The sequence below is a fragment of the Terrapene carolina genome, unplaced genomic scaffold (assembly GCF_002925995.2).
Source record: "Terrapene carolina triunguis isolate 2854851 unplaced genomic scaffold, T_m_triunguis-2.0 Scaffold837, whole genome shotgun sequence".
In the NCBI taxonomy this organism is placed as follows: domain Eukaryota; kingdom Metazoa; phylum Chordata; order Testudines; family Emydidae; genus Terrapene; species Terrapene triunguis.
The window spans coordinates 667609-679355 of NW_020665188.1; the positions used below are offsets into that span (position 1 = coordinate 667609).

Consider the following 11747-nt stretch of genomic DNA (forward strand, 5'->3'; position numbering starts at 1 on the left):
TAGGAGGAGGTGCATGTCTCATGTCCTGGGGACAGACCAACAGCCTCTTTCTCTTTGTGCGTGAATTGGTGAAAAAAGCGAAAGCTGCTGAGTGTCCCCTTTGATAGCGGAACTTGCGGAAGCCTATTTCGCGCCCACAGAAGACAAAAATCAATATAGAAAACTAATCAAGCTTCTTCCTTCTAACAAACCTTACACTCTTCCCCGGCTTTGTTCTCTTGTCTTTTGCTACTTGAGTGTAATAGCCTGAAGTCTGTCTCCTGCCTTGTAAGGGCTTGTCTATACTTACCACGCTGGTTCGGCGGCAGGCAATCGAACGTCTGGGTTCGATTTATCGCGTCTTGTCTGGACGCGATAAATCGAACCCAGAAGTGCTCGCCATCGACTCCGGTAATCCTGCTCGGCGCGAGGAGAACGCGGAGTCGACGGGGGAGCCTGCCTGCCGCGTCTGGACCGCGGTAAGTTCGAACTAAGGTACGTCGACTTCAGCTACGTTATTCATGTAGCTGAAGTTGCGTACCTTAGTTCGAATTGGGGGGTTAGTGTAGACCAGGCCTAGGGATTTGAGACAATGCTAGATAATAAGCGTAGAGACAAGTGTCTCTAGTCTCATGGGGTACTGCTGGGGTTTTCTTCCCTAAAGACTTGCCGAGTTCAGGTTTCTTTTATATGCAGTGACAGTGTCGCTAGCTGACACCAGCCTGGGAGGGGGTTTGGGGCAGCAGGGGAGAGGAATAGTAGAGCGCCGGACGGGGGGCGGGGACGGACTATATAACCTCAGATTCAACCCCAACCCCATTACACACCCGCTTTCATCAATGCAGATATTAGTGTTTGCTGTCTGTACAGTTCCAGTAGTGTGCCAGGCACTTTAGAGACTGCTGGGAAGACAGTGTCCATGCCCTGATGAGCTCACGGGGCGAGACCCGAACAGACAAGCAGAAGAGAAGAGCTGGGGGCAGCTCCTTGAACGCTGCCTGCCTTTCCTCACAGCTTTACAGCAGCTCCTCCTGCATCCTGCCATGGGCTGACTCAAACATGCAGCAGAAACCATGTGAACAACAAACAAGCCCAAACTCTCCACAGCTGTTTCCAATCACTCTGGATATAGAAAAAGTGACCTATACAGCCCCTGCTGCATTATCTTGCCCAGAAAAACATTGCTGGGTGGGTGGGGATCTCCCAAGTCACTTTGCAGGCCGCTCTCCAAATCAGCAGAGCAGCAGGGCTCGGCAGGCTGATGGAGAGAGCAGCCCTGGCTGAGACAGCAGCGTAATGCTCTCCCCATCCCTACTGAACTGTTCGGCTCCACCTCTCTGCCCTTCTCTCCATACACACCTCTGCCCTCTCAGGCCCTATGATCCCCAGCCCGTTAGCCAAGCAGGACCCGACACTGACGGTGAAACTCTAGCCCTCTGAAGTCTGTGGGAGTTTTGCCATTGACTTAAATTTTACCCTCATCCCGTTGACTGGAGCAGTCTCTGCTGAGTGCTGGGAGTTTCTTTCTATCTCCAGGAGCTGCCTTCACAGCAAGACCAAGAACACAGCGTAGGTTTGACCCAGCTCCTGAGTGTTCATCTGCCAGATTGTCCTCGTTTGAAAAGCAAGTACCCGCGCTCGGCTGCTCTCCTCGCCCAGCCCTTAGAGCTGCAGCCTGTGCTCTCCGAGGGTGACATCCAGGACAGCAGCTACCGGGGGTCTCGCTGGAGCTACAGTAAAAGTTCTGCCTACTGAATAATAGCCTGTGTTCCTAATTAGACAGTGCCAGGGTCCAGAAAAGAAATGGACTCACCAAGGTCACCTGCTGTATCCTTCTGAGAAAACAACTGGCTGAAATCAGCAAATCACTCGCCTGGTGGCGTTGCCACACCCCTGCTCAAGGCTCCTTGGAAGGTTCATTATTTATACAATTTCACCTTCCCTCCCTTCCGTATGATTTTTAAATCCACGATGACGGTGCTGAGATTTTAGTCCCCGGAGGGCCAGGGAAACGAGTGTTCTGAGAGGAAATCTGGGTTTGCTGGAACTCTTTGCTATGGGAAAGAGCCGCTGGAGGATTCAGAAAGCTGCCGCTCTCCGCCAGTTACCAGCAGCAGGACTTGTTTCAGGCCATAACAGCCAATTCCTGTGTGGAAGTTGTTTTTGGCAGGGCATGATTGCCCTCTTGAGGTATGTTCTCTCTTTCATAGAGGAGTATTTAACAAGCTCCAAATTGCAACCAGTGAAATGTGGCAGGTACATTCTCACAAGTCGGAGATGCATTTCAGTCCTATTTCTCGGACACTGCTCCATGTCTGGAGAGCTTGATTTCTTTTTAATGGGAAATTGCAAACTTCCAATTTGGTTTTTAAATTTACCCTTAAGATTTGTGAAAATCCCTATCCTTCCTAAAGCAGCAGGGGCTAACAAAAGGAACAGAAAGTTCAGAACTAGAGCTAAGGAAACTATGGCCTCAAAATCAAATTGCCTGGACATTGATCTTCCTAAGTGTGTCGTTCTAACAGGTAGGGCTTCCTATCTGCTTCATGTTGGGGGAAGGTTGTCACCCAGAGACTGTGCTAGTGTTGGGGAGGAGAACCTGTGTCCCAAAAGCCTGCCCTGAAGCTGCCAAAATCTCTTTTCTTTCACAGCTTTGCTCAGAGTATTTTGTGACAATTGTAGCCTCTGGATCACCACCTCTGAAATACCGCGTATGACATCTGTTCCTGATACATGTATTATAGCGTCACAGTGTGAAGCTGCTGGGGATGAGAGGTGACGCACTGTGCAATGCTTTGGTCCTCCCATGCAACACCATGCAGTTTCTCAGGCCTTGATTCAGTAAACCATCCCTATTCAACCAAGTACCCTTACAGTTCTGCATGCACTGGAAAGGGACTTAGCACATGCTTGAAGTAAAGCATGTGCTTAAATGCTCTGCTGAAATGTGGCCTAACATGGGTCTACGCACACCTGTGTAATAGGTTTGAGACCTCCATTAAAAATTATTCATGAATCATGGAAATGTCGGGCTGGAAGGGACCTCAAGAAGTCACCAAGTCCAGTCCCCTGTATTGTCACAGGTCCAAGTAAACTTAGACCAACCCTCACAGGTGTTTGTCCAACTTGTTCTTAAAAACCTCCAAGGATGGAGATTCCACAACCTCCCTTGGAACCCCATTCCAGAGCTTAACTATCCTTATAATTAGAAAGTTTTTCCTAATATCTAACCTAAATCTCTTGCTGGAGATTAAGCCCATTACTCCTTGTCCTACCTTCAGTGAACATGGAGAACAATTGATTGCCTTCCTCTTTATAACAACCCTTAACATATCTGAAGACTTTTATCGGGTTCCCCCTGAGCTGTCTTTTCTCAAGACTAAACATGCCCAGTTTTTTTAACCATTCTTCATAGTTCGGTTTTCTTAACTTTTTATCATTTTTGTTGTTCTCCTCTGGACTCTCTCCAGCTGTCCACATCTTTCCTTAAGTGTGGCACCCAGAACAGGACACAGTATCCATCTGGGGCCTCACCAGTGACAAGTAGAGAGAGACAATTACCTCCTGGGTCCTACATATGACACTCATGCTAATACACCCCAGAATGATATTAGTCTTTTTTGCAACTGCATCCATTGTTGACTCATATTCAATTTGAGATCCACTATCAACCCCCAGTCCTTTTCAGCAATACTACCACCTGGCCAGTTATTCCCCATTTTGTAGTTGTGCATTTGATCTTTCCTTCCTAAGCAAAGTATTTTGCACTTGTCTTTATTGAATTCCATCTTGCTGATTTCAGACCAATTCTCGAATTCGGCAAGGTCATTTTGAATTTGAATCCTGTCCTGCAAAGTGCTTGCAACCCCTCCCAGCTCGGTGTCATCTACAGATTTTATAAGCACACTCTCCAGTGCATTATCCAAGTCATTAATGAAAATATTGACTAATACCAGATGCAGGATTGACCCCTGCAGGACCCCACTAGGCACATCCTCCACAGCAAACCATTGATGACTACTCCTTGAGTATGGTCTTTCAACTAGTTGGGCACCCACCTTATAGTAATTTCATCTAGACCCCATTTCCCTGGTTTGTTTATGAGACTGTCATGTAGGACGGTGTGAAAAGCCTGACTACAATCTAAAGGTATGTTACCCATGTTCACTTTTTCGTTTCATCCTAGACTTTTGGTGCTGCCGACTGGGAGGTCTTTCGCATTGGAGACAGAATCTTCCTCGCTGTGGCTAACAGTCACAGTTACGACAGTGGAACCGTAGTGCCGAACAACTACTACGCCATCAACTCCTCCATCTATGAGCTGAACATCACGGCACAGATGTTTGTCAAGTTTCAGGATCTTCTCACCTACAGGTACCAACTCTTTTTTCAGTGCAAAAACATCTGTACTGGGTCCCAGAAAGTTCCCAATTCAATGTCCTTTCCAGTGATCACAGAGTTAGATATTCGTAGATTTTTTCAGACCAGAAGGGACCGTGACCTCCTGCATAGCACAGGGCAGAGAATTTAACCCAAGGATTCACATAATACCTGAATCTGCCAGGAATTGCGCTCATAGGCGTAGTTTGGGGGGGCAAAGCGCACCCATGTATAAGCACACACATGTGCATGCTGAAGTCAGTCCCCTTGGTTCACTGGCTCTTCCCCCCTCCCCCAGTGGTACCTGGGCTGCTGGTGCTGCGGGGGACAGGATGGCATAACGGGGGAGCCCCAGTTGCTGCTGGCAGCCACTCCGGCACCGGCTGCTGCAGCGATGTCCCAGCTCTACTGCTGCTGCGATTGCCTCCTTGCTGGGGCTGCTGCTGCCCAGGGAACGCCACATGCTGCGCTCCTGCTTCCCCCTGTCCATTCCCTTATCCCCTTTTCTTCCCCATCCCCTCCCTCTTCCTCTCCCCTTCTCTTCCCCCGTCCCATCCGACTTCCCTTTCCCACTGTCTCTTCTCCTCACCACACCCCCCTTGCTCTGTCCCCTCCCCCCTGCCCCCCACGGGCACTCATGGTTGTAGAGAAATCAGGTGGGCACTAGGACCCAGGAAAAGCTGCTCACTCAATCCTGCTCCATGCCTTCCGGGGAGCTGAAATGAGGGCAATGACAAAGCCCCTTCTCTCCCTGCTCCCCAGGCCGAGCAGAGCAAGCCCTGCAGGGTAGCTCAGCACCCACAGAAATAGGGGGGAAGGAATGGCATGTGACCCCTATGCCTCCCCTCTGTTTGTGGGGACAGTGTCCCCAGAGGCCCCCCCAAACTACACCGATGATTACGCTCCCCCTCCCCTTGGGAAACATGACGAGAGGGAGTCACTATGTAGGAACACCAGGGCCCATACCCTGACCTCGCTTAAATCAGCCAACTTCCATGGACTTCAATAGCTGTGCTGCTTTACACCAGCTGAGGATCAGGCCCCAGATTTGGAAATTGAGGCATGTTCCCATTCAAGCAAAGGAGGGAGACTGACGACTGGGGGTGGCTGTGGTGCTCAGAAGAAGCAGAGGCCCGTGTCTGTCAATGAAGGTTCCACCAATGCGTCTGTTCCCGTCCTGTTTCAATGAACCACATTGTGTAAGAGGAGGACACAGCTGGCTACAGTGGTTATCTGATGTTTAGCAGTTGGGAGCGTAGGCTGAACAGCTATCTAGATAAAAGAACAGGAGTACTTGTGGCACCTTAGAGACTAACAAATTTATTTCAGCATAAGCTTTTGTGGGCTACAGCTTACTTCTTCAGATGCATAGAATGGAACACAGACAGAAGATATTTATACATACAGAGAACATGAAAAGGTGGAAGTACGCATACCAATTGTAAGAGGCCAATCAATTGAGATGAGCTATCAGCAGCAGAAGAAAAAACTTTGAAGTGATAATATCTTCTGTCTGTGTTCCATTCTATGCATCTGAAGAAGTGAGCTGTAGCCCACGAAAGCTTATGCTGAAATAAATTTGTTAGTCTCTAAGGTGCCACAAGTACTCCTGTTCTTTTTGCAGATACAGACTAACACGGCTGCTACTTTGAAAGCTATCTAGATAGTTACTCTCTGGGAGTTCTACTAGCATAGTACTGGGAGAAGGTGGTTAGAGGAACTCCCCCGCCCCCACTTTGGGCCCAGTTTTCCCCTCCCCACACTGGATTTCAGTGGCTGCATTATACGTCCCCTTTGCACTATGTAACAGGCTGCCCAAGGTGCAAGGCAGAGGAGAACCAGGCCCAGTGTCCTTTGCAGAGCTCGGTTACAAAGTCCGTATCACCAGCAAAGCCAGACAAGAACAAAAGAAAACACCCCTTCATTGTCTCTGTCCATTGCCCCGGCCCTCTGTGCCCAGTGGGGACCCACCATACCCAGGGCCCATCCAGATACAGGCACTTCGCTCTGCTCCACACATTTCTCTGTGCTGAGGTGGATCTTCCTGGCTGAGCTAGTGGGGAGACCCAGGTCCTTCTGCTGGCAGGGCGTGGGTAGATTTCAGAGTGCCGATCCCGATCAGGCGGCCTCAAGGCCTGGCGCTGGAGCTTTGTGTGTGCTGAGACCGGGGACAGAAGGGAGTGTCGAGAGGCCGTTTGTAGCTCAGCAGAAAGGAGGCTTCTCCCCATTCGGTCTGAGTGCAGACCGTAGGGGGATGGATACATCGTAAAGCCTGGCTGGCAATGTAAGAGCCCTGGGCCAGGCAGGACCGCTGTCCCCTCAGCCAGCTGCTTCCACATCAGAGTCTCAAACTGAGCCCAAACAAGCCTCCCTCATGAGTGCTGCCAGCCCTCTGCGTTGGCTTAACACCTGCGAGCCACCTGCACCTTGGCAGGTCTTTAACTGAACTCCTCCTCCTGTGGGAAATCAGCCTTTCTGTGCCACCAGCACCATGGCATAGGTGAGCTACTTGGCCATCATTTGTCAGCCTGCTCAGACGGGGTCCTAGCCCAACATGACCTCAGCTGCTCAAAGGGCAGCGTGCCTCTTTTGGCCGACACCAAAGTGAGGATGTGTGTTTCAGGCCCCCGCCGTAGCTGGCTGTATCCCGCTCCTTCTCACAACCAGCAGCCGTTACAGAAAAGGCAAGCGGGTGAGTCCTTGGTGCGTTGGCCTGTGCACGGGCAGCGTCCTACTCCATTCCCCGGAGCAAAGCACTCAGGTCGACTTCTCTGGAGCTGTCTGCAGGACACACGGAGAGGTGCCCCATGAAATCTCTGCCAGCCAATCCCACTGAGGGTGGAGCTTGGAGACTGGCAATAACAAATAGTGCCAGTCTGGCTGTTCTCAGCCACTGGTTTCAAGCCACTTAGCTAAGGGCTTTAGCCCTCTTTACAGGTAGGGAAACGGAGGCAGCAAGCTTAGTGGCTTGATAGTCCGGGCTGCCGAGCACCACAGAAGTCAATGGGAGATGAGGTTGCTCAGCACTTCTTAAAATCAGGCCTGATAACAAGCACCAGCAATATCTGTTGTGTCCCACCCATGCCCTGTCCCAGGGGTAATCAATAGGCAGCCGCAGGCCAAATCCAGACCGCCAGCTGCTTTTGAACGGACCCCGAAATCTTGTTATTTACTTCTTATCATTATTGTTATTGCGATGTGAAAAATGTTTCTCTGGAGTCCGGACCTCGACTGTACCTTGGCTGAGAAATGTGGAGCTTCACAAAAAATCACTGACTACCCCATTCCCTCTCCACTGACCCATGCTGGGAATTCGCTGAATGGTAGCTGGTTCTGGAACATGATAGGAACTAAAATGTGTGAGGATCAATTATTGAAAAGATTCTTTTCAAAATGTATTATAACTGAAGGCAGCTTGGGGAAAACCTGCCTCTATGTGGAAATAGCTGCATGCCCCTCAGACTGACATAATTTTTGTAAGTCACTTTTAAGGGAGGGGTGATCTTGCCTCTTCTGTATACAGCATATGGGCCCAGTTCTGTCCTCCTCAATGCCCAGCCCAGTCATGTGTGGTTCTGAATTTAGCAGCAAACGTATATCAATCGGAAAGCTTGGCTGTGATCCCTAATCATTCCCTGTATCAGTTCCTCTGAGTCTGGACACTACAGTGCAATTTGACCATGCTGAAAGGAGGTAAGGTGTTGTCACCCATTCAACTCTTAACCTCTTGTGGTGCTAGATGTCACAGTATAGCCACAGCAATGACCCGCATTGTCTGGGTTTGCAAGGCTTCGCCTGGCCAGGGCTGACATGACTGTGGCATGTATAACTCACGCCCACATATGGACCGGCCATAGCTGGCTGTTACTGGAGGCCAGACTTGCTATGAATGAAGTGCTTGTAGAAAGGGCTGAATTAGCAGCTATTTATCCACAAAACAGGTGCATTGTGGGCAGTGGCACAGCAAACTGTCCCACCAATGTGCCTCCACCCCGACCTGGGGAGACCATCCCTGTTTGGAGGAAGGTACTTTATACCCATCATCCCCTCCTGCTGCCGCGGCCACTCCATGCCAGCTGTGGTCATGGCCTTTCTCCCGGGGACACTAGGAACTGGACTGGAGCCACCAACTCATCACAAAGCCCAGGAAATGGCCAGCAGATGGTAACAGCTTTGTGTCTCTGTGCTGCCCTGGGCCGGATGCAGGCTGGTGCCCTGAAGGGACCTGGTGAGCCTCTCTAGGGATGGTTCTAATGACCCATCTGTGTGCTTGCTCCCTATCACAGTGCTCTGGACTGGGAATTCTTTTCAGTGGGAGAAGATTATTTTCTGGTGGTAGCAAACTCCTTTGACGGATTCACCTTCTCTGTGAACAGTATTATATACAGGTAATGATGCCCGAGCAGCGTGGCCCCATCTTAGAGCCACAGGCAGTTGGAGAGGCACTGTCAATTGTCTGCAGTCAAGGGCCAGAGGAAATGCAGAGAGAGACGGCTTGGAAGGCTGGAGTGATTCACTTCATCCTGTCACCCTGCTCTGCCTCCTCAGGATGTGGGCTGCTCTGCATGGGGGCAGGTGGCCCAGAAGCAGAGCAAGCAGGAAATGTACAGGGGAAGTTATTCCACCCTTTCCTTTTACTCTCATTACCCGATTGCAGATCCATACCTCTGAATGGGCCCTAGTACAAAGCAAGCATCTTTCTAACCCATGCAGAGCTGGGCCATTTCAGCCAAAAGCAGCAAAACAAGGCAATGGACCCAAAGGAGGAGGCAGGGAGAGAAGGAGAGACACAGCACCTTCCACTGCTCTCTTGTGGCCAATTGATGTGTTGGGTTCAGTGCCCACGGACAGTGATTAGAGGGGACCCCATAAGAGGCCTTTCTCTTCAGGCTTTTCACAGTGGATGCAGAACTGGTAAAATGTACCCGAGCGAGCATCCTGCAGGCCTCTGTCGGGCTGGGGACCAGTGCTGTGTGGGCAGCAGCCCCGCGAGCTCTGTGTGCTGCCCCACTGCAATCCTGACCGGGAGGTGCCACCACCAGGGCTAGAGTCTCCATGGCTGGGCTGCCCGTTGACCTTTGCTGAGCCTGCCCGCCTGCTCTCAGTGACCTGTGGGGTGGTGCTGACCCTGTCCACTAGGGCCTGGACTGAGGCCACCAAATCCATTTCCCATAGGCCACCCCACCCAGCCATCAGGTGATCATTCTAGGTCACTACTGGGTGCCTTTTCAACCACCAGCCTAGAGGGAAAAGGTTCAGTATCTCATGACCAGTCATCAGTGCCTCATTGTCTGTAGGGGGGGCAGAGCTATGAAGCTATTCAGACTGGGAATGAATCCAGTGTCTGCTACTACACAAAACATCCCTGACGGGGAGAGACCTACTATAGCACCAAGCCTCGAGCAGCGGGATCTTCCTCTAGTTCGGTTCCAGTTGCAGCCCTTCCAGATAAGGAAGCTTGCAATGGAGTGATGGGGGCTGGGAGGGGCATTTCTCTATCTAGCCAATGTATCTTTGCGGGACAACATTTCTGCCAGTTTGAACTAGCGAGGTTCTGTCTAGGCTGCAGTCAGAGGTGTGACTGCAGCACGCGCGGACATACCTGAGCTAGCTTTGATCTAGGTAGCTCGGCCCATGCTGCAGCGGCTTCGCTGCTGCTGTTATTGGAGCTAGCTAGGTCAGAGCTAGCTCGGGTGCATCTACACCGGCTGCAGTCCCACCGCTGACTGCAGCGTAGACAGCCCTTCAGAGTCACTAGCGTGGGGAGGTGCCCAGTGGAGATGCAAGCCCAGGCTGTGGATATTAATGCATATCCTCTGTGCTGCAGGTGGCAAGGGTATGAAGGCTTCGTAGCGGTTCATCGTCTTCCGACGTTTGGCTGTCGAGACTGGGAAGCGTTTCACACAACGGCGGGCTCCTACCTCATGTACTCGAGTGCCAGGGAACCACTCTCCAAGGTGCTGAAGCTGAAAACCGTCTGATCAGCTATTCAGTGATGTCTGTTTGCTGCCAGGAGCGGGGCAAACCCAGGCAAAGAAGCAACTTGTCTGGCTCTGCCCAGGCTAGAATTATCCCCCTGCAGGAAATACGCCAACTCAGGAATGCTGGGAAAGTCTGAAGCCGAGACAAGAAGAGCCTCAGTGCCAAATCCCTGGGGTTGGTTGAGCTGTGCTCTGCGCAGGACCTGGACAGACAGGGAAAGTGGTTCTATGGCACCTTTCCCATTTCTCGATCGAGGAGCTGGCCGGGGCACCAAGCAAGCCCAGCTATGGCTTGAGCCAGATGGCGGCTGTCAGGCTGGTGCCGTTCTGAGCTCGGATAACATGCAGCAGTGGAGATGGTCCGAGGGCACGATCTAGTTCTACGTTCAAACCCATCCTAGGCAGCCATCTGCTAGCTCACTCTGCAGCAGACCCCAGCGGGTGAGAACACCGGCTCTGAGGCGTGTCCAGCCTCCATTGGATTGGTCTGATGCACAAGCCTTGCATGGTTATGTCCTCCAGTAATGCTGCCCATGTCCTCCAAGGTGTATTGATTCTTGTTTCCATGCCCACCTGCCTGTAATCCTGAGGCGGCGTGCAGTGTCTGTCTAACCTCCTCCCATTGTTGTTGTTTCCAGGCATTTCCTGTAAGTGACGTGTTTATATTGCAGAAATCAATAGGTATATTTTACAACCATGCGGGATAGATGGAGATGTAATGATTTATCACTTACAATGATGGAGGCAGTGGTGGCAGTTCCACAGTTACAGCTGCACTGAGATTTGCACTTAGAGGGATTTTAGTCATTAGAGTAGCGGGGCAGATCCTCAGCTGGTGGAAATCACCCTCGCACCATTGGCCCCTTGCCCCCCAATCTGGTGAAGTCATTTTCCCGTGGAAGCGTCTGTTTAATTGTTTTAGTGAGATATTCACTCACAGTCACAGAGGGAACGTTGCAAAATGCTCCAGTTGCAATTTTGTCCTGTTTTTCTCTTCCTTCTTTGGGGTCCTCTGCTTAACCAACCAGAGGCCTACCACACCGTAGGCTTAGAGACAGAGCCCCCTTTGAACCCTGAGTATGCATGGAGTTATCACCATTATTAATCACAGCCCCAGCCGGCCCGCTCCGGCTCCCCTGGTGCACCAAGCAGCAGCTCTGGGAGGCTGAGCACCAGGAGAGGGGACATGCGGGCGGCAGGGGCATATGAGGGGAGCATGGGGAGACAATTGGGGTGTGAGCTAGAGGGGAAAGAAGCTGCACTCTAATGAGCCACCCCCGGGCATCAGCACTAAGTGCTCTGAAACAACCGGCCCGTTTTCTCCAGGGGGGCTGCATGGAACCACTTGAGGATGATTTGGGAAGAAGCCCTGTATGAACATAAGACCATTGTCCTCCCCCACATTGG

At 51.2% G+C, this 11747-nt stretch overlaps 1 protein-coding gene across 1 annotated transcript in view; it reads left to right on the forward strand.

Annotated features, from left to right (window-relative positions):
* Nucleotides 1-10340, forward strand: part of TSPEAR (thrombospondin type laminin G domain and EAR repeats) — a 74875-nt gene extending 64535 nt beyond the window's left edge. Inside the window, exons 10-12 of the mRNA XM_026660825.1 lie at nt 4166-4353; nt 8646-8747; nt 10187-10340. Coding sequence (XP_026516610.1) covers nt 4166-4353; nt 8646-8747; nt 10187-10340 — 444 coding nt within the window. The remainder of the gene's footprint in view (nt 1-4165; nt 4354-8645; nt 8748-10186) is intronic.
* Nucleotides 10341-11747: the final 1407 nt, after the last annotated feature.